The sequence below is a fragment of the Chelonoidis abingdonii genome, chromosome 24 (assembly GCF_003597395.2).
Source record: "Chelonoidis abingdonii isolate Lonesome George chromosome 24, CheloAbing_2.0, whole genome shotgun sequence".
Taxonomy (NCBI): domain Eukaryota; kingdom Metazoa; phylum Chordata; order Testudines; family Testudinidae; genus Chelonoidis; species Chelonoidis abingdonii.
The window spans coordinates 16,348,647-16,375,880 of NC_133792.1; the positions used below are offsets into that span (position 1 = coordinate 16,348,647).

The following is a 27,234-nucleotide window of genomic DNA, read 5'->3' on the forward strand; positions in this document are numbered from 1 at the left end:
GGGTGACTCCAACAGAGACAGGAAGTCACTCCAACCCTCCCTTCTGTTTGGTGGTGGAATTTTAACCCCGGCGGGGGCCCATCTGATGGCACATCCTGGCCCTGCTCTCTGCATTAGTGGATTTCCCTCCATGTCAGGCTTGTGGTGTAGAACGTAGGCTGTTTGGAACATGTGGGGAGGAGGGAAAAGAACAGAGCAAGAGAGAGAGGAAACAAAGGGACAGAGCAAGAGGGCAAAAAATGGGAAGTTGAGGAGATGAGGAAGATGCCTAGACCTGCTTCTCTTTTCCTTGCCCTTATTTTCCCCACTGAAAGCAGTGAGCACCTTCACTCCCTCTTCTGCTAGTATCTCCCTTTCCTCTTTCAGCCCATTTGGGGGCCTACTTCTCACAGAGTGCGCTCGCTGAGAGCTTGGTGTGGAAGCAGCCGGTGTGAGTGGTGGTGGCTACTGACAGCAGTGGAAAAGCCACAGTAATCAAGTCACAGCTCCAGTAAGCACGCGCTGAATGACTATGTTGGCAAGACAGCTGTAGGTGGTATATCAATTCATCACATTTGGTTGGACAGTGGGGACATGACATGTTTGGAAGGAGTCTCATCTCTGAAAGGGGTAAATTAGGATCAAATACTTGGTGCCTTTGCATAATGATCTTTGGGTTTCAAAAATGTATAAACTTTGTACCCGTTGTGTGGGCAACCCAAGATCGAGTATTATTTATACAGTGCTGTCAGCGTACGTGGTCCAACCAAAACGATCCTGCCCCGTGGAGCTTACAGCCCAGTTGAGATTTGCCTACTGTCCAGTTATTCATCACAAGAAATGCTATAGCCAAACAGTGTATTTTACAAACGTTAGCTATCTAAGCCTCATAAACACCTCTATGAGGCAGGGAAGGAGTAGTAGCCCTATTTTACAGAGGTGGAGACCCAGCTAGAGAGGTTGTGTGACCTGCCCAGGGTCACAGAGCAAGCTGGTGTCAGAGCTGAGATTAGAACTCAGGAGTCCCTTGCTCCCACTTCCATACTCCAGCCACTTCGTTTTTCCCTTTGAAGAGCCAAACAGCCTGGACAGAGCCCCTCTGGATGACTAATAAGGCTGAGGAGTAACTGTGACTGCACTTCAAGGACAAAGGGCAGCTTTCACAAATGGCCTGAGAGGTTCCAGTATTTTACTCACGTGAGCAGGACTGAGGGAGGGATGTGTGTATGTCAACCTTGAGCCCTCCTGCAATCATTGAGCAGTGTAGTGTAGGAGACACCGAAGATTTGCTCTGAGCCATACTCAAGAGCATCGCAGAAGGGGCTGCTCCTCTCCACCCCCCTGTACTTGTTAAAATAAAGTAATTGGTACAGAATATAAATGTGCTGGAGCTTTTTTCATATTCAGTGGAATTGCTACAGCTGTTGAGACTTTTCCCTTCTCTTCTCACTGGGTACTTCATTTGATATTTGCCCCTCCTTTCTGTGCTGCATAGGGTTCTCCACTATATTTTTTTTCATTCTCTCTGTTATTAAGAGGAAGGTAAATGAGATCTTCACAGCACAGAAGGTTTAAAACAAAATCCCAGCCCTTGTGTTTGTGTGGAGTTCCACTTACTCAATATTTGCCATTCAAGCTTTGGCTTGAGCGAGGCGCCTCTGAAGCTAAAGCCAGTTCTGACCCCAAACTTAATGAGATTAACTTTTGATTTATTTGTTCTTTCCTCAAAGAAGTAGAAGCCGCAGTGGGTTGTGTAATGCGTCTCTAGGGCTCATAGGGAAGGGGAGGATGAAGAGAAGGGAGGGTTAGACTACAAATGACCAGTGGAAATTACAGCACTATTTTAAGTAGGGGGACAATTACTGATGGTTTTGTTTTTGCTTTTTAAATGTCTGAAGAGCTCCCTCCTGCCAGAGTTGGCAGGCTGCCTGTGCCTGCTGCAGAACAGTGGCATCTCTGCTCCCCTGGTCCCTCCACTGACCTCCAGTTAACATTTCAGCTGTGCAGGGTGACTTCACAAGCACACTGGTTTGGGTGCTTTCTGAGTACTCTGAGTTTTCTGTGGGTGGGGAGAGAGAGTGGGCTGAAATCAGAACTGTCTACACAGGCTCTTCTCCGCTCCCAAACTTTAGGCCTGCTGATAAAATGAGACCCAGCTTTGAGCTACCTTTGCTCTCCCCTCATCTCAAACTAGCAATTGTTCTGTCCTTTCCCCAAGAGGACAGGCCCTTCGTGGGCCAGATTGAGGGTGGAGAGGCAGAGGTGTCCCTCAGTCTGGCTTGCCCACAGCTGCCAGCTCTGCAACTGAAATACCAAGAGGGTAGTGGGAGGAATTCTTGCTTGTTGGAGAGGAGCCATGGCTGGGTGGTGGGTGGGAGGGAGTCTTCATCTGAACTGACTCCCTCTCCGCCAGTCCCTTGATTACTTCAGTTCCAGCCAGCAGTTTTTCACTGACAACTAATCTAATACTGACTGTAAGTGAAGCTAATTAGGACGCAGGTATTTAAAACCAAATCAAATCCTGTGTACATCTCAGCAAGGAAGGGTCACTAGGTGCAAGTAAGGGGAAAACCAATGTGAGCCTGATCTAAACACTGCACTGGAAAGAGAGATGTAGCTAAGAATACCCAGGACTGCTTCAGTGGGCTGTAAGGAGGAGGGGAGGGTATTGAAAGATTCCAGGGCAAGGGAATGAATACTTATGTGCAGAAAGGGGCAAGTGTATACATAAGATGGTGTATCACATTGGGGATCAGGAAGGGAGATTACAAAGGAAGAGGGAGACTATAATTACGAAAAAATAAACATTTTTAAAACCAGAGGGAAAAGAAAAACTTACCTGCATGGTGTTGGATCCAGTGACCTGCAGATCTGGGCAACCAGTTGGCTGAAGATGGAACATTTCATGCTAGGAACAGCAGTCTCTGTGGGCTGCTCCTCCATATTACAAATGAGAGCAGCTGCAGTCTACTGCCATGGGTGTGGTTCTGAGGCATAGGTTGCTTGGGTGGCTTTCAGGTGGGCAAAATTTAGGCACCTCTCCTTTAATTAATAGTCTATCACCAAGTTTCAGGCTGAGTGGCCCTCCCATCAGTTAACTAAGACTGGCAACTTTAACTGACGTTCAGCATCTTGATATAAAGTGACTTCGTTTGTGATACTGATGAGATTGGAGTCCAGAGGCAGCTAGCCAGTTTTCAGTTGGCTTTAACAGTCAGAAGAAGAATTTGATCATCACTTAAACAAAACCCTTTGTCACCAACACAGCACGTGAGTCAGTGGAGCTTTCATAGATTCAAAAGCCAGAAGGACCATTGTGATCATCTAGTCTTCCCTCCTGTATCACACAGGCCAGAGAACTTCTCCATAGTAATTTCTACAGCAGATCATTTAGAAAAACATCCCATCTTGATTTTAAAATGGTCAGTGATGGAGACTCCACCACTGTTCCAATAGTTAATTATTCCCACTGTTGAAAATTTACACCTATGTACTTATGTCATCGAGACTTAGCTCATGAATTCAGTGCAGTTTATCTAATTCCTCCGCAGGACAGTGTGTTCCTGTTACAGATACTGTGATGCTTTTGGATGGGCCGCCCCAGAACCCGTAGTCCTGCTGGTAGGTTACCCAAATCCTCCTTCAGTCAAGATGGCATTTCTGCAAGCTCCTGGGCTCTCCCAGCAACTCCCCCTACCCCCATCCCAGCTTCTCTAGAAGAAAAATAATCACAGGAACCTGACCAAACTTCCTGGAATGAGAGCAGGGCAGAGGTTAAAAGGATTCAGACTAATGGAAGCTGTTCGCCTCATTCTCACATCCACATTTTGTAGGCTGCAGCACTTTTCTGGGGACCGTATGTATCCTGGAGGAGAATATGGGGCAATCCATGGAAGCTCTGGATAGGCTTGGAGATCTTCATTTTGTGGGTGCTAAGTGTGGTGTTGGCTGGAGCCTACTATTGGCTCCGCTGTCCCCCCCACAAGTGCATACACATGCACCCCTCTCCGTCTGTATCTTTACATCCCACTAGCTCAGCCAGGTCTCTTTCTCAGTTCACGTCTGGCAGTTTATTTTTACTCTCTTGCTCTTCCTTGGTGTTCTTTTTCTTCTTCCATCCTGTCCCTATTGATCTGCTGAGTAACTGGAGATGCACAGAACTTAGGACAGGAATAGAAACGAGAAAGCCCTTGACCTGTGCGCGCATCAGATGGGGTAGTGCAAGGGAGGGAAATGGAAAGACCTTTCCACACAGCTCTCTGTTTGTAGTTTAGTTCTCTGCTCAGAACAGCAAACAACCCAGTTAACCATGTGAGATTAAATGAATGAGGCTCCTCGTCTCTTTTCCTGTGTGCAGAGTCACAGGGGGCTTGTCAGGCAGGTGAGATAGAAAAGGCCACACTCTGCTCCTATCATGCAGCATCTCTTTGGAGTAATTTTCTCCTCTCTTGAATGTCAGGCACAGCAGCATTCACTAGGGCACGCTCCATCACAGAGGTATTAATAAGCAGTAATTGAAGTTAATGTGCCATAGCCAGGACACAGAGATTCAGTTATGAGAAATCAGATTTGAGAGAAGTGAATCAATTTCAGACTAATTAACAGATTCCTCTCTTTCTTCCTCTCTTCCCTTTCTCTCTTTCTTTCTTTCCAGTCCTAAGTAGTCCTCTGAGAAAAATGTGGAATGTGAGCTCAGAAATGTTATTTATATTACAAAATGCACATGTGAAATAGGCTTAGAGAATAATAATACCTCAACTGCTTGGCCATTGTCAAGCCAAGGATTAATTAATTAGAAGAGACGATTTTTGGTTTTGTAGCTTGTTTGTTTTAGGTTCCACGCCTCTCCCGGCACAATCTGTTTTCTTTCTGTGAAGGTTCTTTTGTTGGTGGTGGGTAATTTTTGGTTTAAATTTTCCGCCTCCCAATGGTTTGGTTTACAATTTTTTTCTCCTGTTGTTTCATGCTGCTGTGAGGTACACACTTTTACACATGGATTCCCTGCCAGGGTTGCATTTCTTTCTGTTTGAATAAGAGCATAGAGTTTGCCATAGCAGACCAAAACACTAGTCCACTATCCTGCCTCCTGCCAGTACCTGCAGCTTCAGACTCAAAGGAACATGACCCTCCCCAAACAGCCCCATAGTGCAGCTGGTTAGTTGTCCCCTGTTGTTCACATGCAGGGGGTTATTCTTTGCTGCCCTCCTAATCATCCTGTACCACAAAACATGATAGTTGGTGGTACTAGATATAACATCTTGCCTAAAGAGATACAGTTACCCCTCTGCTCAGCGGAGCTGCAGCCTCCTGATTCTGTCCCTTTGTATGGTGCAGTGGCCACAGCCCTTTGTGTTTTCATATTTAGGATCCAGACTGGAGTCTGGAAGTCAGTACACCTGTGTGAAATGAGTTCTGTTTGGTCTCAGCCTGTCTTTCAGTGCATGGAATTGCCTAACCCTCTGTCTGTTTAGAAAGTTGTAGGAGAATCCCTATATGTGTAGAATCATCGCTTGCTATCTTCAGTCATCTGACAACTGCTACAGGGTTGCTTTAGAAGTGAGGTTCTTAGATTCTGAAGAACAACTGACAAGTGATCAGGCATGTTTTACTGAGGACTGGACGGGGGACTGGGAGCAGCATCTCCACCTGTTAGCAGCAGGAAAAATACACATGGGCAAAATATTGTAAATATATTTTGGGCTTCCCTCTGCTGAGATGCTGCTACTGAGTACAATGTGTCTACCACTCTTCCCCTGCACTGTTCTTGGAATTCTCAAGAAGTGTGATATGTGTCACCCATGTTAGGGGTAACTGGCTCCCAATAAACTATAGCATCCTGCTTTTGAGGACTGCCAGTCAGCTAGAGAGAGTGTTCTGATGATGCAATATTCCATTGGCTGAGTGTGTTCTCTCTCACTGCAGGAGGATTGTATGGATGGAGTTTCTTTGGAAATGGTCTTAACTGGAATTAACTCTAGTTTAAGAGAACTCTGGCTCCAGGCTATATAGTTAAATTAAGTTATTAACTCACATCAGCTGTTTGCTTATATTTCCCCAAGACTCTTAAATGCTATTACTGTAATTGCTGCAAAATGGAGGAGAGTCCTTGCAGGCTTGCAGTAAGAGGGGGAAAGAGTGGGAGACACAGAAAGCTCCTCCTTTGTCCAAGCATTAGTGACACTTCATCAATAGCAGCCGAGAGATGCTCAAGGTCCTATTACCTGCCTCTGGCTTTGTTTTGTGGAGCCTTCTTTCCTTTTGTTGCCGAGTTGTGTCCGGTCCTGAGCAGATAATAGAATTTCATCGATAGACTGAGGAGGTGATGTATGTTAAAGCACTTAATATAAAGAGACTTCTGCAGGAGCCAAAATTAAATTTGGCCAATGAACTCAATTGCAGGCATTATTGCGTTCCAGGAGAAAGTCCAGAGAGCATTTATACACATTACTCTGCAAATATTTATGTTAGTATATCCGTGGTGCATCTTTTTCACCCTTCCTCCTCGTCTGCCCCCAGACCCCTACCTAGGAAGGGTTTTTAAAATGACTGCTCTGAATGTAAATAATGATAAGGGGAAATCCTTTCCAAAGTTCAGCAGTATTTTGACTGCTGCTGAGTGGCAATTTATTTAAAATGAATTGCTGCGCCCAGTAGAGTGGCTATCCATTATGCTCATCATCTTGGGATCTTTTAGATGATCTTCTCTTGATAACCCAACTCCAAATGAATTTCTAAGGGCAGCACAAATAGTTTTTTTTTTCCCCTTAAGGGTTCCCGTAGAATTCATTAGTCCATAACAACTCTGTGTTGCTAGGAATCTCTGTGGAGAGTATTGCTCACGGAGGCTGGGAGGAGAAAAGCATCTCAGGGATGAGTTTAATCGGTACGGTGCTTTGCTCTGTCAGGCGCTGTAGAGTGGATGCATTATGTGAAGTGTCCTGCACATAGAGGCAGCATGACACATACCTTGTTCCACACTACGAGGACCCAGGACATTAGGCTGTCTTATGCAAAGCTGCCAAGTTTGGATTGGGAGCTGAATTTCCCAACAGTGCAGCCTTATTCAGACCTGGAGTGGTGGTTTGAGGCTGAAATGGGGACGTTCAGATCAGGATATGGATTTCCCCAGGGTTCAGAGGTGGCAGCATTGGGGATTTGGCTCCTGTGTAATCAGTTCAGGCCCATCTCTAGTCATGTGATGCATCTGCACTATAAGATCAAATCGCGGGTTGTGTGCTGCTGAAGCCATCTGATGTTGACATGACAAGTGTGTTCTGCACCTTGAGGTTACTTGGGCTGACATACCACATGAGGTTTTCCCACTTTGCAATCTGGGATAGTGATAAACCCAGATTAGGTTATTTTTTCCAGGAATTTGAATCCAAATAGAAAACTCTTCTTTCTGGGAAAGCAGGGAGCCGCCTACAGTCTGTATTCACTGGGAACTGTTTCACTTGATGTTAGTGAAATAGTTGCTTCATGCTTTGCTGATCTGCCAGAACAGTTGCAGAGAATTAGGTAGAAACGGGGTTAATCCTCAGAGAGCTGCATAAGTTGCTGTGTATAAGCACAGGCTGTGGATGACAATAGTGGGAAGGGGGGGGGAAATAGTTATTCATGTATTCATGAGAGCCAAGATTAGTTGAAAGAGGGACTTTCTCAGGGACAAAGAGGAAAGAGCTCCCTTCAAACACATGGTCCCGGAAGACTCATTAAAGGTTCATCAGTTACAGTGAGCAAACAATTCAGTGGAAAGTCGTCATAATCCATCCTTTGGACGGCAGACAATAACAGCTTTCCACTCCTGCGTTGAGTTTTTCTGATGCCAGCTGCGATAAGCAGGGTGGAAGAAGGGATTTTAATTGGGAGCGATTCCATTGCTGAGCTCTAGGGTGAGTCTAGATGGTTTCTGACTGGGGAGTAGGAGAGCCCTTCATCTCTAGCCTGAGACGCAATCTGCATTGCTAAGAAGATGGTGGCAAAGTTATCAGCTTTGAAGTATAGACTGGCCTTACTCTCTGCTGTGGAGGGAGGGCAGGTGATGGAGGAGGGAAGGGAGGACAGATGGAGGCTGAGAGACATTGGTGAGTAGAGGTCATCTCCCACTGTAGTAATGGTATGGAAGGGAGCACTGGAGGAACCCAGCATCTCCCCTTCCATCACTCTCCTGTATGCCAGTCACACAGCTCTCTGGAAATTCTGGATGCCTCGAGCTGCTTGTATGTGCAGTGTGTATGTCTGACTCAGATGGAGGGGGCTTGGGGCCAGGGCTCCTTCTTTAGTTTGGGGGAATTCTACGGCCTGTGTTACACAGGAAGTCAGACTAGATGATCACAATGGTCCCTTCTGGCCATGGGATCCATGAATCTAAAGCTCCCGGAGAGTGAGTACTGGGGACAAAAAGGTTACAGGGGTGATGGAGTGCAAGGAAAGTGAGTAGGGCAACGTACCCACTTACTGAGCATTTCCCCATCCCTAGAGTAGCAGTACAGGGTGGTGCAGTGGTTAGAACAGAGGACTGGGAGTCAGGGTTTCTGGGTTCTGGTTCTGCAGCTGAAGGTCCATGTGTGTTTTTGGGGGTCTGGGAGAGAGAGTCACACAGATGCTGGAACTAGGGGTGCGGCAGCACCCCCTGGCTTGAAGTAATTTCCATCATATACATGGTTTACAGTTTGCTTCAGTGGCTCTCAGCCCCTCCACTATGTGGATACTCATTTAACTTCTCTCTCTGTCTCAGTTTCTTGATCTGTAAAGTGGGAATAAGGACCCTTAGTTAGCTCACAGTGGCATTGTGAGACTGAATTCAGTGATTGTAAAGGACATGGAAATCCTGGGAATCAAATTGACTATCTCAGTGGATTTAAAAAAAAAACTATGTATGTTTTAATTTTATGATGAATAAAAGACCAGGGTGGTGGCTGCCTTTTTCATTCTTTCAGCTATGCCGGAAGTCTGCTGCATTTGTCTTAGTCTCGCTGGCTCCTCACTTAGAAACCTTGCGCATGCTGGCCCTCCGTCTCTCACGTGGAGACTTGGCACTGACGTGCCTCTCTCACTGAGAGCTGCTGCCGACCTCCGGAATGCTGACTCCTAGAAATGGAGGTGACTAGGAAATGTTCTTCACAGCTGCAAAACTATGCCTACACGCCTGTAAACTTTCCCTGGTGCCCTGGGGTGGTTCTTGTGTCCCTGGCTTAAGCCTTGGCAGACTAGGCTACGCTGCATCATTTCCAAAGGGAAGAGGAGGACGACTAAAGGACCTGCATTAAAAATCAATAAATGCTCCAGTAATGTAAGCAACAGCATTTGGAGCCAATACTGTAATGTTACTACAGCATTCAGCCTATTACTAGGGAATACTGTTTGACATTCTTCTGTTTATTCCCAGCATGGACAAGCCATGTATGCTTCCCCTATATTGCCCTGAGGCTGGGGATGAGAGAAGCTGAGACTCTTCAGTACTTGGTCTCTCTGCTGATGCCACCTCCTCTGCTGGTTTTTGTGTTAGAGAAACTTACCCATGAGGAACTGGACTGAGACCCACCACACTCATTTCACGCAAAGGTCACTGAATAATTATCAAATAACCACTGTCCCCTGGTCTAGGGTTGAACCAGCAACTTAAGGGGGAAAGGCTCTCCCACCCCCCAGCAGCCCTTGAGCCAGACAGACCTTACTGGAGGAATCATTTTATGAAGGTAGAAAGGGAGAGGAGTTGTGGCAGCCCTGAGAATGGAGAGGTGTACAGTAGCCTGTGCTAGGACTTGTGGCATTGTCCACCCCTCTAATATCATGGATTAGATCCTAAACCCCTTTTCCTGGGCCTGCTCTGGCTCAGACAGTTGGGTACCCGATAAAGAGGAACAGAGAGAAGCAGGACTTGCAACCCTTGGGACAGGACTAATTCTATTTTCTCCATTCTCTGCCTGCTGGATCTTGGCTAGAGAAAGGCATTCTTCCCCCTCTGCTGCCAAGCTAAAGCGTGTGTCCTTGAACTGAAGGCACTGGTGGTGATGGGAGGACGAAGGAGTTAAAGCAGAACAAAAGATGGGATGACAGTTGGGGATGTGGGTGGGGGACGGGAGTGGAAAGTTTTGCTCCAGGCAGCAGCAGCGTGACGGGATCAGTAGCCTGGGCCATTGGAAGCTGCTCCACTGTTCATTATTAAATAATGCATCCTGATTGATTGGTCTGAAAAGTGCTGCGTTGTGGGGTCAGGCTGCTCAAGTTATAGTTTTCTGGTTAGATTGATGATTCTCAAAGGTCGAATTCAGAAAGCAATTCCCTGATAAAATTGATCCTTTGGACGAGGGAACTTTTGTGCTATGGATAGGGCCGGGCAGCAAGAAATAGCTGACCTGGGACTAAAGGCGGAGGGCGGCGGGCTGTCTCTGCTGCTGCTGGTTCTTTATTTAATTTTCCTTGTTTACACTCATTAGAGAGCGAGAGCCCTCCCTGGGAAGCACAGTGCCCAGTCATTGCAACATGCTCCGACAGCCTAGACCAATTGAAGCATTCTGTGGCTGACCCAGGAAGCCTGTCCTTCCTCAGCCATGCCCTGCAGATGTGACAGAAGAATGCAAGACCACTGCCCCAGGACTGAGATTAGCCCCAAGTGCTGATCCGGTAGCTGGTGCTTGGCTGGCTGTTGTGCATCATGGGCAGTGAGCTCTGTGTGTGCACGGGGGCATGAGCGTGTACCTATACCCGCTTCCAGCAGAGACCCTTATTTCATGCTCCTTGTAGCTGTAGGAAGACAAGTCGGGGCTGCATCCCCCTCTCTGGCTGAGATTTGTATCTAAGGCCTGGTAGTCAGGTTCAAATTCCATGCTGTGATGTAGCACCTCAGCTCTTTGAGGGAACCCCCTAGTTTTTTTTGACTGTTCTAAAGGCAGAAGAGTGGGGGAAATATGCTAGCCCTAGAAAAGGGCAGAGGATTCGGGGAACTCCTCTGCCTCCATCATTGTGCCATGAGACCTCGGGTGAAGTTAAGAGAACTGTTTAGTAAAATGCACCATGCAGACAGAAGTTCAGACACTAGCAGCTCAGCAACACCTTTCTATTGTAAGAGCTGCTTGGGCCCTGCCCAGGGAGGTACAGGCCATGACTGAATAACCCTGGTTAGCCTCTTGCTGCTGTGGGAATGCAGCTGGTGATGAACAGTCTTCTGACTCGGGGAAGGCCTTGGAGCATGAAAAGACTGTCACATTTCACACATGATCTGACTCTGCTGCCTTGTCATTACAATAGTGTATCTATGAGTGACTGTAAAAGGTATTAGGGACCTATGTCCAGTAGTGGCTTTTGGTCCCCTTGTCATGTGATTGCTGAGTGCACAGCAGCACAATGAGCTGTAATACCTTTCCTTTCCTGGGGCTTTCAAAGCAGCTCGCAAATATTAATTAGTTAAGCATTATCCATGCTGCACTGGGAAGTATTAGTCCCATTTTGTAGATGAGGAATTGGAGGCAAAGTAACTTGTCTATAAGTCTATGGCAAAGCCAGGAACAGAACCAGGAGCCCTGTCATCCAGGCCTTTACTCTGGCCAAGCTTACAGCTCTAGGCTTGAGCTAAGGAGCGGGAGTTTTCCTTGGCTCCGCTCTTCTCTGAAGCATCATTTAGCACACAACAGTGCTCGGGTTCCATCTGCCTCAGACCCATGTGCCTACTTTTAAGCTTCCATCTCGTCTCCATCATTCAACCTGGAACTAATAGTTCTGCAGGGGGGAGAGGAAACCTTGTGCCACATGACAGTGTTGCCTCAGGAATCCATCTCTCCTCTGCTGAGAAAACGAGACTAGGAACGCATGGCCTTGACCACTGGAGCGTCTGTCAGAAGGGGAGTGAGGCGCTAGAAGAAGTTAGCCTGTGTGGTCAAGGCTTCTGAGCTGCCTCCCATGTGTAGCACCCCTGCGTCTGAGTCTGGCTTTTAAATGGTGGGTCCCAGAGTTGAATCATGCACTTTGTTGTCCCGTTTCACAAAGAGTAAGAAGTGCTGTACCTCCCTGAAACTCTTGTTCTCGGACTCAAGCCTGGGCCAGCTCAGCAATGGTGATGCTCTGACCTGTTTTAACCTGCTATCTGCTTACTCCCCCCGGCTCCTTCTTTTGTTACTTTTATAGCAAGAGAGGGAGCCAGTGCTCCGTGGACTCTAAATAATTCACAGAGTCAGGCTCCATGCTCCAGAGTGCTGATCACTGCCTATTCAAAGAGGTTAGGACATCAGTGCAGAAACTTCTGTCAATCAGAGGCAGAAGGAAGAACCCATCACAGCTGAGACATGGGGACCCTTTTTTTCTAAGTGCTGGCTAATACCCCCTCCAGAGTCTCTGATTTACAAGCTGTTCCCAGCATTTTTGAGGTCTATGGTTTTTAGCTTTCAGCTGTTACCTGCCATTGCCAGCCTTCAGTAACACAGACACTCAAACATAATATGCTGTGTTTGGCAGCTCCTGCTTGAGAAAGCAAATTTGCTCCCTGATGGAGTGTACATTTCCTTCTCTGCCTGGGTCAGAGATGAGCAAGCACTGGATGTTGGAGAGGAGGGACTCTACCCAGTTTCTGCATAGCATGTGAGTAAATAGTTTGCCGGAAATAAGAACAAGGAAACAAAAATAACTTATGAGTGAAATCTTCCAGCCATGCACAAATGGGATCACAGCAAGGGCAGACTCAGTGGATCAGAAACATGGGGATGGGATCTTTGGAGATTCTAAAGAAACTTCTGCTCCTAGAACATTTTCCACAAGAGATTGTGATTTCTGTCTTGACTGGGTATAGTGCAGGTGAACAGTACTAGGTTTACACCTCTTAAGACTGATGTCCTCTGTTTATTCCCAGAACAGATACAGCAGAGAAAGCAGCCAGACAAGCTTCTCCTATGCACTGTCCCCTCAATAGGCCTGATTCTCCACTGTCGTGAACCTTCTGGTCATTTATACCTGTAAAAACTGAGTACTACTCAATCAGACTTTTTCACTCACTTACATGGGTGGTTACATTTCTACACCCCCTTTGCACAGATGTAATTGTTACACAAGGTGCAGGGTAGTAAAGAATCAGGCCCATTGTACCTTCACCCTAACCTAGAGGAACTACTTGTAAGATAAGCAGGGAACCCATGGTCTATAGGGTGCATAGCCTGACCATAGACTTGTGAGCCCTGAGTTCTAATCTCAGCTCTGACTTTGTAAGAGTTACCTAACCCCTCTTCTTCTGAGTCCTTATGTGTAAAACAGGGGTATTTAATGGCTACCAATCTTGCAGTGGTTCATTAAAAGTTTAGTCATTAATGTTTGCAAAGTGCTTAGTACTGTTTCCATTCTTTGTTTTCTCTGGACGTTTCCAGAAAGGGAGCAAGTTGTGACGATTTTTTTTTTGACACGTGGCCTTTTATCCACTAAGAACTGACCTGAGACTCACTATATTCATTTCACACAGGGCACCAAATAGCCATCAGTCGGTTATAAGTTTCAGTTATCACTCCTCAGGGCTGGATTGCAATGGGTGGTCTCGGGATGAAAGGTTCTATATCCTAGCATTACTCCACCCCCTGGGAGAAAGGCTCTTAATTTTAACAACCTGTTTGGGGATTGAGGGTCTTGACTCATTAATATAAACATGAGCTATTCCTCTAAAATCCTGTGTGTCTAAGGGCCCGAGATAGTTCAGAAAAGAAAATGGGAGGTCTGAGTGATCTCAGTGATTCTCAGAGTCAGCCTCCCCATATCTTATCTCAATAGGAATTCAGCATGGGAAGAACATGTGAAACTGGGAGGTCTGGGTGGTGTTTTAGATTTATATGGAGGGTTTATTTAACATCAGTCTCCCCTGGATCACAGGTGAAAAGATTTTGCTGATCTTCACTTAAGACTTGGTGATTCTTGGTCAGCTTCACAAATAGTAATAAGTTAGGGCTAACTTTGACTCTGACTTATACCTTCTGCAGTTGCATTGAATTCAGTGGTGTTGCACAGGGTGTGAGTCAGCACAGAATGTAGACATTAGCATGTATATAATGCCTTTCATCCAAGGATCTCAAAGCACATTATAAATAAGCCTCATAATGTTACCCCCATTTTACTGATGAGAAAAGAGAGGCATAGCATTAGAAAGTAAGGCCAAATCTGGTTGCCTAAAATCAGGCCCCCTAAATCCATCTTTAGGCACCAAAATAAGTGGCCTGAGATGCAGTTGGTCAATGAGTCTCCTGGCTCCTAGAACCTTGATCTTACCAGGGTAGGTTGTGCCATTTACTACTAGCATTTATAAACAGGCATATTCCTGTCCTATTGCAGTCATGTGGGTAGAGATATTTCAGATGCCCCATAAACAGGTGAATGAATCCTCGTAACACAAATGCCAGACACAATAGGAACATGGGTGAGTGCCATGAAACCCTTCTCAGAGCTGCTGTGAAGGGGTAACTAACTTGGCTCTACTTCTGTATGTTCAGCTACACAGCATGTCCATCTCAGCTGGGAGTGGATGTGTTACTGTCCTGAGAACATAAGAATGGCAATACTGGGTAAGACCAAAGGTCCATCTAGCCCAATATCCTGTCTTCCAGCAGAGGTCAATGCCCGGTGCCCCAGAGAGAATGAACAGAACAGGCAACCATCAAGTGATGCATCTCCTGTCGCCCATTCCCAGCTTCTGGCAAACAGAGGGTAGGGACACCATCCCTGCCCATCCTGGCTAATAGCCATTGATGGACCTATCCTCCATGAATTTATCTAGTTCTTTTTTGAACTCTGTTATAGTCTTGTCCTTCACAACATCCTCTGGTGAAGAGTTCCACAGTGGCATTGCGTACCATTTTCTCTCTTTCATTTTCCTCCTACAGGTGTAAATGCAACCTCCATGCCAACCTGTGCTCCTTCAAGGAAGGCACCCTGCAGTGTGAGTGTGAACACAACACCACTGGCCAGGACTGTGGCAAGTGCAAGAAGAACTTTCGCACCAGATCTTGGCGGGCTGGCTCCTACCTGCCTCTCCCCAACGGATCCCCTAACGCATGTAAGTTACTATACTGAACTGAGCCCACACACTGGCCCTCTACACAATTCCTGTAAGTTAGCACTACTTCAGGATGCCTCCATCTGGCGTCAGTGTACAGGTCTGCAGGAGAGGAGGGTTTGGTTTTACAGTGGAAGTAAACATTTACTTGGTTCTCAGTGTGCACAGGAATTGATTGCCACATGGGTAGATGGAAGGGGAGCTTGATGACTATTTGTAGTGGAGTGGCTGGAGTGAATGGACAGAAGGGTATCCAGGCTCACAGATGGTTAGGTGTAAGCCATCAGAGAGATCCATGGCCTTGAATAGGCATTTTACTCTGAACTACTCTATGTCCCTTAAAGAAAACATCAACAAGTGGCTGTGGGAATGTGTTTACCTTCAATTCAGTGCACAATAATTGCACGGAAGACTGAAGAACAGGAGGATGGAAAAGAACGTTGGGTGCCCTATTTATTGTCAGCTAGAAGCTGTTCATATGTACATCATGGAGTATCTGGCCACAGTGAAGAAGACAAAAGTGTCCCTGTCACTCAGCACAGCGACAGTCCCATGCAATTAATTGTCTGCTGCATTCGTGTTGTGCTACATGCTCGCTTGAAAACAAAAAACAAACATCAAGGCTGTAAGCCATCATCATCTGATCATGGGAATGTTGGTGGAGGAGGACACCAGACATAGTCCAGTCTCTCCAGGGTTATGTCCAGTTTACATTAGCAGGCTTGCTTAAATGTCACAGAGCAGCAGTCACCGTTCCAGCCTTTTAAGTAGCAGCCTTGAGTGTTACCAAAGAGAATCCTTTTTTCTCTCCCCCTTCATTTCTGAAAGATTTATGCGCTTTAAGATGATCAAAGCTGAAATACAGGCTCTGAAGGCCGTGACAGGAATGTTTTGTGTGTGCCAGGGATGGTAGACGAGCTGATTCTTTGAAAGGGAACAAGCTTGTCAGCTACCGCCAACTGCCTGTATTCCTTCAAAGGATCCTGGGAGAGATTTTTGGTGTTGGAAGGAAGAGAAAGAGAATAGCATGTCATTGTCCCTGTCATCTCCCCTTCCTTTTACCTCACTTTTCTTATCCCCACTTCCCTTCCCTCCATTTCTCTCTCTTTTGTACATCTGTCACTCATTCTTCCTTCCCTATATCTCCCTACCCCCACCCCTCAAGCACCCACCTCATCCTCTCTCCCTTCAACTCTCTTTCTGGCAGATTTATGGCCAACTTCTGGAGTAGAAGCAATTCTCCAAAGGCCTCTCTCACCAGTTGTTGTAGCATTTTCATTGCTGGCCACCTTCTTTATGGTTGGGGAAAGCTGACTACTGGGTGTTTATCTCCCCTGTAATATCTGGATTAAATGTGACCTTAAATGGTCCTCAAACTTTTCTCCCACCTGTGACCAATAAACTAGCAGTGTTGGAAGCTGGCTCCCTCAGCCTCACACCACAGGATACACAATTTAGAAGCAATTTCTTCCCACCAAAACCTCCCAGCCTCAGGTCAGATGCTGTTTCCCCTCTCCCCCCAGCCTGCATTGCTGGGTGTTCTGTTCCAACCTGAAAAATACCGACCCTAATACAATCCCCTCCTGAGTCAGGGCCCGCAACTTGGGAATCCAGCAGTGGTGATGTGGAGCTAGTGGCGTAGCAGCACTGACTGGGTTCACATCACACGGTTTCTAGAAGAGACTATGACAAGTCTCAAAAGCATACATGACCCTTACTGGGCATAATGGCAGGCCAGAAAAAGGGTTAAGAAGAAATTCTATTAGTAATAGGCAAGCTGGCTTTCCTCCCTCAGCCACTGCAGGTAGATTTCAGCCTATGCCTCAGGACCCAAACATTTTCAAGGCCACTGCTGTCTGGTCACCTCTACGGTTTGCCTAAGGCTGCTTTTAAGATGCAGCAAGCTGGAACAACCATCAACAAGGCTCCTGTTAATTAGCACAATGGCTCTCGGCTTCTGCTGACCCTGCTTCTTTTCCTTTTCTCCAGGTGCAGCTGCAGGCTCGGCCTTTGGCAGTAAGTAAAAAAATGTAACTGAACTGCTGGCATGTGACATCTTCAGTGCATGGGCCCTGTACACATCACTTGGGAGACAAATGGTTCTTTTCTTCTCATTATCATCTGCCAGGCAATAAGTCTTGTCCTCTAATTGTCTCTCATTGTCTGTCCCATCAAAGAGCTTTCTATTTTCCTCCTTTGACTTCAGTAACCTCATTGTTTATTTCTCTGGCATGGTTTCTCCCCATGAGGTTCGTTAGAATGGCAGCAGGAAAGGAAATAAAAAAAACACACTTCTTCAAAAACACCAATGATTGTAGTGAACTTTCCCCCCCAGTTTCACAGACTTCTGCTATAAGGACTTGTTTTTGAATTCTTTGATACAGCATCCAGTTTGGGTTACCTTGGGCCTATCATGCCATCCATTTAAAAATAAAATTATATATAAGTGTAATATTTGAGGCACAAGCAATTGATTTCAGTGGGGATTTCTGCAGACCAAGCACCTTCAAACTTTGGGTCACCTGGAATCTAGGTCTGAATTTTATGGCTAAGGTTACTCTCTGAAAGAAATATACGGTGAAGGTGGAGAGAACACAGTGGAAATGTGATGGTGAATGGGATAGACAGGCTTGTTTATGAGCGTAGGGCAGCTAAAGAGGGATTATTTAGCTTTCACAGAAGACAAGAGGTGACCTGAATTAAGTATTTAAACTAGCTAAGGGTTATTATGAAATTAAGCATGATAATCTACATACACGAGGTTGTGGGACAAACAAGGACTCGGGGACATAGGTTGAAGTAAGAATTTATATTCATAATAATCCCTCACATTTTATTATTGCTGGTCAGAGCAGTGAGAATTGGAATAGAACGAATATTATAGTCAAATCATGGTATCAAGTAGTGTTCCTGAATTACTCTGTCATCCCTGGGGTAACTCCCCTGACTTTTCAGGAGTTATACCAGTGATTAATTTGGCCTATTGTATTAAATAATCCAATGTTTGCTTTTGGGAATTTATTAAATGAAAGGGACATCATTTGATTTTATGATCACCTTTTAGTGGTCTGAAGGGAATTGTTTTGCTGATTAGGAGGTTTGCCTGGGAGTATCTTTGGCATCAGAGAGCTCAAATGTATATGAGAGAGATGGCACAGCTATTGTTAAGCTTTCAGACAGGAAAGGCTTCTGTGGCCTGTTTCTGATCCCACATGACTGCAACTCCTACCTCTCTTTGCCATTATCCCGTCATGATACAGACACACTCATTCTCTCTTGGCTTTCTAGGTTTAATTAACAGTGAGTTAGTGATAAAGTTGGCAGTACTGAAACCAACATCCATGCCAACAAAGCAAAGTTATATAGCAACCCAGCCGAAACATGCACGCACACACGGAATCTTCCTAGATTCTCAACACAGACATAACACTGTCCCAATGCTAAATTCTCTCTGGAGTTGGGGTTACCCCCAACAAACCCAGCAGCTTCTTCTGTACATATCCTGCAGCTGGGTTCTTCAGTTTTTCCTCTCTCTCTCTCTCTCTGTGATTAAGAGGCAACCAAGAGCAACGTTTTTTGGTCACCAGTGTCCCCAGCTCCTGGTAGGTGACGTACTCTCAGGAGTGAAGCAGCCCTTGTGTTCTGTAGCCACCAGCTGAGGGCGACTCCTTTACGTGAATAATAATGGTTGGAATTTACAGGGCCTTAAAGCCAATTCTCTTCCATTAGATTCAGTGGGAGTTTTGAGCATTGATTTGAGTGGGAGCAGGTCCTGTGTGCCTCCTTCACCATGAAAATAGATCATGGAGGTGCCCATGGGCTTGGGATTCTGCGTACCATAAGAAGCAACAGCGAGAGCCACAGAGACCCTCCAGCCTCCTCAGGTGCCCTCTTTCCACCTCTTTTCTTTGTTTTTTGTTAGTGTATGAACGACCACAGCAAGTTTCCACTACAAAACCCATTACCACTACAACACCCAAAACTACAACCACCACCGCCACTAACCAGCCTGTCACCACGCAGCAGCCAGGTGGGTGCCAAGCTCCACCCCGCGAGACAGATCCTACCCTTGCTAGTACAGCTAGGTCCCTTAGCTAGTTTCACTTCCTTATTCCTCTACCGGCTTTGCTTCCCGCTGCAGCTCCTCAAGTGGCAATTATTAGCATTAAAAGGAAGATTATCTCCTCTGACTCCTTGTTCATTCATCTTGTAGGAGTTTCTGGGGACATGGATAAAAATCACACTGGATGGGTTCAGATCCTCCCAGCCAGCAGAAAGCCTAATGTTCGTCCCTAATTTAATTCAGGGAAAAGGGCATCTGAACGTGGAAGTTTAATAATACACAGATTCTTCCCTCTTCAACAACAGCAGTCAATCCCAATCCCAAAGTCGACTCCTTAGAAGAGGCAGGTTCTTGCATGACCCTTCATCTGTCTGTCTATCCTCTGCTGCTGCTCTGAGGTCGTCGGAGCATCATTTCCCCTTGCCTCAGACCAGGAAGTAGAGGGCAGAGCTGGAATTTGGGGGCATCTAAGATACCATTTTGAAGCATTTACTTTGAGATTAGCCTTTCAAAGTCCTCCTGAGAATGAATAGCCGAGCCACAAAAGTTGCTCTTCTGTGTGTACTACAATGAGAATAGGGATGGGGAAGAAAGAAATCTGAGGTTTTATTTGCCTGTTTCTTTACCAGAAAAGAACAAACTTGACTCACCCCAAGCAAAGGCCATGTAGGATTTAGAAGGCTGGTTTTGTGTCTCCGCTTTGCACAGCTCTAATAAGGCATTTTCAAAATGCAGGGGTAGGTTCTCCACACTCCTATTTCTGCTATGACCTTCCAGCAGAATGATGAAAGTTGGTCTGAGTGGGCAGTTGAGGATTTTTCTTGCATCAGGGAATTCTCCATAGTATAAAAGGCATGGTCAGGGAAAGAGGGCCTGGCCTGAGCACTGCTGCATTCTAGTGATTCCCCAGCTAATGGAGTGGCCCCTCAGGGCTCATTGTGGGTGGGTATAATTTAGAGCAGCCCTGAGAGTGCTCTAAACTGGGCGAGGAATTTTTGAATCAGCTATCTTTGCTCTGCTCCTCAGCCTCTTGGGTCCTGTACCAAACCCCTCTTGGCCAGACCTGAGGATATAATCTGTGAAGTTTTACATTTGGCAAGTGGATTTGGAGGGAAGAGCCACACTTTAACGCTCATCAGAATGATTCTATAAAATGCTTGGGGACAGGCTAAACACACACACTGGAAGTCCCAGAATATTATTTCTTAATATTTTCTAGACTGCCCAGTAGAGAGAACTTGTATCACTTTTTTGGGGGGAGAAGGAGGTTTGTTCATTTTTTTTTTGAACTACATGCAGGCCTGGTTTCTCTCTTCTTTTGGAGAAGAGGAAATGAAATGTTTCTGCTGTTAGTTTACAAGCCTCATGCACTTACTCTGCTGCTGTGCCTTCTGGATCTGATTTTCCCATGAGGACATTTTCCACCACCCGTACATTAGTAACAGTCAGTCTTCTGGGGGAGTTGTTGGAAGCCAGTTGAGGGAAAGGCAATGCTTGATTGTGTATGTGAGCCGGTGGAGTCTTACCATCCCAGGGGGGTTCAGCAGATGATCACTAACAGGATTTGGCCCTGTGGCTAAGCTCCAGATCCCACAGCTCCAAATGTCACCATTGCTTGGTGGGCCAGAAGGACCCTGACCACCACAGAAGGGGCAGGGGGGAGAAAGAACACCAGAGGGAATGTAGAAGAACTTATAAAGGGAGTATACCTGTATTTAGTTTATCATTATCAAAGTCTTCAGTCCCATTGCCCTATAAATTCTCTGACTTCTCAGGCAAATCCACAGTTGCCTAGGGAGGCAGCCCCCAGCCTGTGCCCAACTCTTCCCAAACTCAGTACCTTACCTTTCCCCCAAGGGTGATAGTTTCTTCTCTGGACCCTTTCTGAGTGCTTTCTTCTATAACACTCCTTCAGCCTCCAATCTCCTTGGGTGGTACCTCTCCTCCTCTCAGCCCTGGAATGAGTTTATCTAAACCCCAGGCCCCGCCCACTCCCAGCAGCCTCTGAGTGGAGCAGATAATTGGCGTCAGCTGCTTGGTTTTTTCCCCTCCTACCCCCATGTGACAGTCCACACTGCCACAGGGTGTTTATGCAAATATAGATATAATCATGGAGGCACCATGGTTTAGTGTTTACAATGGGGGGTTGGATGGATCAGGAAACCTGGTTCCTATTTCCACTAAGGCATTTTGTGACCTTGGGCTAGTCACTTCAGTTTCTCCATCTGTAAAACAGAAATAATACTTGCCTGTCTATGCTAATATATATAGTGAATGGGTACCTACAACCCACACTTGAAGATTATATTAGTTCAAAGAATGTGTGCCTATTATCTACATACCTATAATAATGAAACTTGGGTTACATGTACATAACATGCACCCAATGTCATGTGATTTTTATCCGTATTTGACCATAGCAGTGCTTTTGTGCGTAGCGTGTGTGTGTGTGAGAGAGAGAGAGAGAGCATCTTGCTGAGCATCTGTCTCTTATGGTGCAATTAATGATCTGTCGAGATAGGGGAGTGGCAGAAAGGATGCATGTTTCTATCAGAGAGGGGTGAACAGCTCTGAGAGAAGAATCAGACCATCTTCCCCTGAACACAGGACCTTTGTCGTTCTCTAGGCTGGAACCAGCCCCTCTCTGAAGGTTCTGGTTTACACCACTCACTTTTCAGCAAATGATTTCTCCTTTCCCAGGCAGTGTCTGCAGCTCTAGGTTCTAATCCAGATCAGAACAAATGCCAACAATAAAACCTGTTCTCATGGCCTTTCTAGCCCCACAAGGCCCAGATGGTTCAAGGTGACTCCAAAGCTTTTGAAGAACAACATTTGTGACTGAAGGTTGTTGGGAATAGAGGCTTAAAATCTGATCCCAAGGGCTGCATGGGACTCCCAGCTGTTCTTGAACATGACCCTTCCGGAGAGCTGCCCATCTGTTGGTGGCCTATCAAAAAGAGCAGGTGACCTGTGACCCACTTTCTGTGCAAAATCAGTTTCTTCCATTGGATTAACTGGTGTTAGGCTGCAACACAATGCCCCTGTTTCTCGATTGGGGTGGGCAGGACTGAGCTTCGAGGCTCTCGTTCCCCCCTTTTGTTCCTCTACTGACTTAATGTGTGTCATTGTGATTCCATCTCGTGGTTGCTCCTGCTATGTACTGACAGCTAACTATGTTACTCCTCTGGCTGAAATGGCCAGGGTGCTGAAAGCCCTAGACTCGAGCCCCATTGATGGCTATGGCCTCTGCACAGATGTTGCCACAATACATTACGTGTACATGACCAGGCCCAGATAGGAGGAGGCCCTAATCCTGATTGGCCCTGCTACCTATGTTTAAAATCAGTGTAACTCTATTGACGTCAGTGGAGTTACTCCTACAGCTGGGCCAGAACCCCAGAATTCTCCCCCTACCCCCTCGCATGGGTTCAATATCCAGGTCTGAATTTTGCTGCTCAGGTCCCAGCTGTACTTTAAGCACAGCTCTAGCCAGGAAGAAATTTTTAAAAATTCCTTTAAAATGCTGCCCCGACTCTGTACTGTTTCTCCTTCCTTTGGCATGTGTTCAGTTCTTTTACCCTCTCAATTTTTGCTTCCCACCCTGAGCAGTCACTGCCAAACAGCCAGCTGAGCTCCCTGCCTCTGTGCCTATCCAAGAGACGCAGAAAAAAACAGGTATTTAAAGCTAGGCTGATTTTTTTCCCCCTTCCCCATTTGTGCTTTCACGTACTAGCTGGCAGCGGTTGGGAGAAGAATGTGGAACGTAGACTAGAAGAGCAGATTAGATTTGTTTTTGATCTTTAAGTTGCATAGATCCACTAGCTGAGTGCTCCTTTTAGCCGCTTGTAGTGTTCTTTGTGGTCAAGGTGGAGCTGTGGTCATGTGTTAGTACGAACCTCTTTTGCCTTTCATGTTGCCAAGGAGCAAATGCGAGGTGGGAGGGGGAATAGAGTGCATTTAAAAACATAGGGACATAAACTGAACTCATCCAAAGGACACTGAAGGGGAGAGACAACTAATGGAAACTGAGGAGTCATGGTAAAGAGAAGTTAATCAAGTGCTTTTCTTAATCTGTTAATTTCCCTTTCCCACTTCCTTATAGAAACTTGTCACTTTCTGTCAGATTTTGTGCTTTCCATGGTCAGGCAGTGGCATTCTTCCCCCAAAGTTGGGGTGATCAAAAAAAACCCACCTCTCTCTACCTCTTCCTCTTTTTTTTTTTTTTTTTTTTTTTTTTTTTTGGTTCATGGTCCAACCATCTCAATGGTATCAGTTCAGCTCTGGGAAAAGCAATTTGTTCGTTAATGGCTCTGACAGAGCCAAGAGAAGGAGCACAGAAGTGGAGTGTAAACCATCAGTTTTGTTTAGGTCCTACATAAATATTAGCTACTCCACTTCCGTATTTATTTATTTTCTGTTGGCTTCCTAATGTTTGAACAACCCAGTTTCAGCCTTTTTTAATGTGAGACTCACGTGAATTTAACAAATGTTTCCCGCAACTAGGAGAGTGAAAGAAACATCCAATTTACTGGAGCCCTCTTCCCCAGTATAGACAAGAGCTAGGACACCTCTTGTCTGTATTGAAAAAGCTCAGTGATGGGACCATCCTGATTTTTGCCATACTCCAATTCTAACTGAGAGGGTCTGGAAGAGAAATTTGTGTCTCTACCTCACACCCACAACTGCTATGTAAAACCATCTGTGAATGTCACAAAGCTTCAGTGGAAAAGTTCTTGGGATAAAGAGCATTAGTAATTCTTCTGACTCTGCAAAGACGAACAAGTGGAGGTGTATGTGAATGACTAAAAAGCAAAATGCCTCTAGGGCTGTTTTTTATTGTGACTCTAATTAAACCCTTGCCAATTAGTGAGGGGCTTTTTTCATATTCTCTTTAACACCCTATTAGTGTCAATCGGCTTCCATTTTCCCAATGAAAAGGACACTGTCACCTACTTTTAGAGATTGTCATATATTTTTTACTCTGCATTGTTTATAATCCCCTAGTAGGGGCTGGGAAATCACATTTCCCTCCTTCTTGGGTTTGTTCTTTTAAATTTGGCAAAGATTAAGGAAGAGGAGGGGAAAAAAACCCCTCATATTACTCAACTGAAGCTTGAAATTAACATGTCTTTTTCATTTTACTTCCTGGTTTGTACACTAGCAAGAATGAAGATTGTCAACAAAATTGTGGCACTAGGGTTTGCTACAGACCCAGTGGGGAGGGCACACAGTGAGTTCTTTGCAATGGGAGTGACACAAATGGGCAGCCGTCTTGTGGTTTTAATTTCTTTGCAATGGTTTCTTGAGTTCCTTCACTGATTTTTAGGAAAATAGGCATGGCCAGAACACAGGCCTGGGAGCTAGGCACTCCCAGTGACTGTGTGTGGCACTCGAACTTTCCATTTCTAGTCCTTTACTCTGCACTTGGTCAGTGTCCCACAGTGCCTCTAGTGGCGAAGGCCTCGGAAACTAAGCAATGCCTGTGGTGGTACATACACCTCTACCTTGATGTAATGTGACCCGATATAACACGAATTTGGATATAACGCAGTAAAGGAGCACTCCGGGGGGGCAGGGCTGCACACTCCGGTGGATCAAAACAAGTTTGATAGAACGCAGTTTCACCTATAACGCGGTAAGATTTTTTGGCTCCCAAGCACAGCGTTATATAGGGGTAGAGGTGTATATAGTGTGGGTGGGATCTGAAAGATTACAAGCTGCACAGTTGTATAGGTACTGGAATAAGACAGCAGCACTCCATTGCAGTCAATAGGGCTCTGCCAATTTATATCAGCAGGAGTTCTGGCCCTTCATCTCATAAACCCAAGGCTGCTAGCTGACTCTTCCGTTTGCCTCAACCTCTTTTGTAACGTGGCTTTCCTATATTACCTCTGCAAGAATTCACCAGCTCATCGGCAGCTGCCCCACTGCAGGTGGGCTCCCCTCAGTCCAAGGCTGATCCTGGAAAAGAAGGTAAGAGACTTGCTGCTGAACTGGTGTTACAGTCCAAGTAGGGACCGATGCTTAGAAATTGCTTGTTACTAGAATTCTCTGCTTTCCATGCATCTCTCTCTGCAGCCCAGTTGGGAAAGGCTCTGGTTTGGTCTGTGGCCTACACACCATTGGTAATGTGGAGAGGCTAGACTGAGCCTCCGGGTTTAGTCATATATGTGAAAGATGAAGACGATAAACGGTAGAAGAGATAGTTCTCAGCTTGGTGCTCGGGTGAACTGCGAGGATCATGGAAATCTAGTTGATTGCCGAGTTTAGACTGTGTTTGTAAAATGGAGTAACTTGGTAAATGGTCACGAATGTGTTGTCTGGTGCATAGACTCTGTATGTTTCCTTGGCTTCTTGCCCTGTGCTTATGTGACCAAGGTGCGCTGTAGACACTGCACGAGGGAATCTCGGGAGATGGTATGCTGGGTTTTGGAGCCTGAGGCTCAGGTTACCTTGCCTAGTGCCCCTCCTTCCTGGTTCATACTGATACACTCAGTGCTGGCAGCAGACTGGCACTATCCAACCCTGTTTCCCAGTCGATGAGCCCCTGGCAAGTTCCTGCTGTATAAATTAGCATCCCTTTTAATATAGAATCTAATGTGTATTAGCGCTGAGCCCACACTAAAACCCAAGATCTTGAAATGTGAGGGGCTTGGAATGGAGGGCTGGAACACGTACCTAGATCTCGCATTCACTGTTGGTTCCTGTCTCCATAACAATGTCAAGCTGAAAACCTGAAGCCAAACTCTGCCCCAACTTTGGGGCATTTGAAATCTTTGTGGTTTGGGCCCAGCTCTAAACTACACGTAGATATGACACTGTATGTGGAGAGATGGAGTCATATTATTCATATCTATGCTAGATTGTGCTGATAAAAGATGTACCTGGTTGGTAAGGATCTTCGTAATGGCCTTTATGAAATCATTGGGATGCTGAGTTCTAGTTCTAGCTTTGCATCTGAATCTGACCTTGATTGAGTCATTTTCCCTCCCTCTGTCTCAGTTGCTCTGTCTGTAAAATAGATCTAATGATGTCCACCTTTGCAGAGCGCTTTGAGATCTGTGAATGCAAAGCACTATATAAGTGCTAAGACTTGCTATCACCTGAGAAGATACATTAGAAGTGGCCCGGCTCTCAGTGATGTCTGACCACCATGAGGGGGTTTCCTCAGATCCGTGTTCTCACATAGTCCATCTGCAGTTTGTTCTTCAGGTTTGAGTTGCTTATGTGAAATCCAGCTAATTCTGAGCTGACAATATTTAAACAAATCAAGAAGAAAATAATTGTCTTGCATTCTGTCAATTAACAGGGACAGGTGCTTTCTTCTCTGGATGGAATTAAAAGTGTTTCAAGACCAACTTAAGTTTCTACCATTTGGATTGTTGCCAAGTGAGCTAATAGGTATCCCTTCTGTTTAAGGAAGGAGTTAGAAATGGTGGCTAGAGGATCCTCTGTAGCTGGTGAGATTCCAGCCACAGCTTTCCTCTCCTGTATAGTTAGGCTGTAGAATAGCCATATGCTGCCAGCAAACCCAACAGCTTCTTGCATGAGGAAAGGTAATTTTACTGCTTCTAACCGTTGTTGAAGACGCTAATTTCCATGGAGCATTGATGGTTTTTAGAAATTGGGATGGGGGGAGCAGAGAAATTTGATACTGCTCCACCCTCCCAGTCACTGTGTCTGACTGAAGCTCCCTACACAGCCTCTATGAGGAACAAATACAGTGTCTACATTAAGCTGATGTTCTCTCTGTTGGTGCCATTTCAAGCTGTTCGGCGTCCAGCAAACCCAACAGGGCTTGGACCCAAACCTTTTCCACAGGAGCCTCCTGAAAACATCCGAGGTAAGGAGGTGCTCTCGGGCTCGGAGCCTGTGTCAAAGGGAAGCGAGGACAGAGCGAGGGGGTTCTCTTCCAATGTCAATAAAACGCGGATGCATAGCAGTCATTGGAATAACTCACTAGGAGAGGCCAACGATGGGTAGCTAATTCCCAGGTGGATCATAAGAGATTTGGGCTGGACTAGCCCCTTAAGGCTATGAACTCTCGTCAGCCTGTATCCTGGAGCTCTTTCTTCATAAGCTTGTAGGAACAATGGATGAAGACAGACTGGGATGGGAAGAAGAATGGTCTTGAATTGTGAGATTTAGATTCTCTCTCTGGCTGCGCCGCTGA

The 27,234-nt window shown here is 45.9% G+C and overlaps 1 protein-coding gene across 4 annotated transcripts in view; it reads left to right on the top strand.

Moving 5' to 3' along the window:
- NTNG2 (netrin G2) overlaps nt 1-27,234 on the top strand; it is a 71,195-nt gene that overhangs the window by 34,093 nt on the left and 9,868 nt on the right. For 3 of the 4 annotated variants that reach the window (XM_032779436.2, XM_032779427.2, XM_075060457.1), the window contains 2 exons: nt 14,826-14,998; nt 16,988-17,014. In XM_032779436.2, the coding sequence (XP_032635327.1) occupies nt 14,826-14,998; nt 16,988-17,014 (200 nt within the window). The remainder of the gene's footprint in view (nt 1-14,825; nt 14,999-16,987; nt 17,015-27,234) is intronic. The other variant, XM_032779455.2, reaches the window with a different exon arrangement.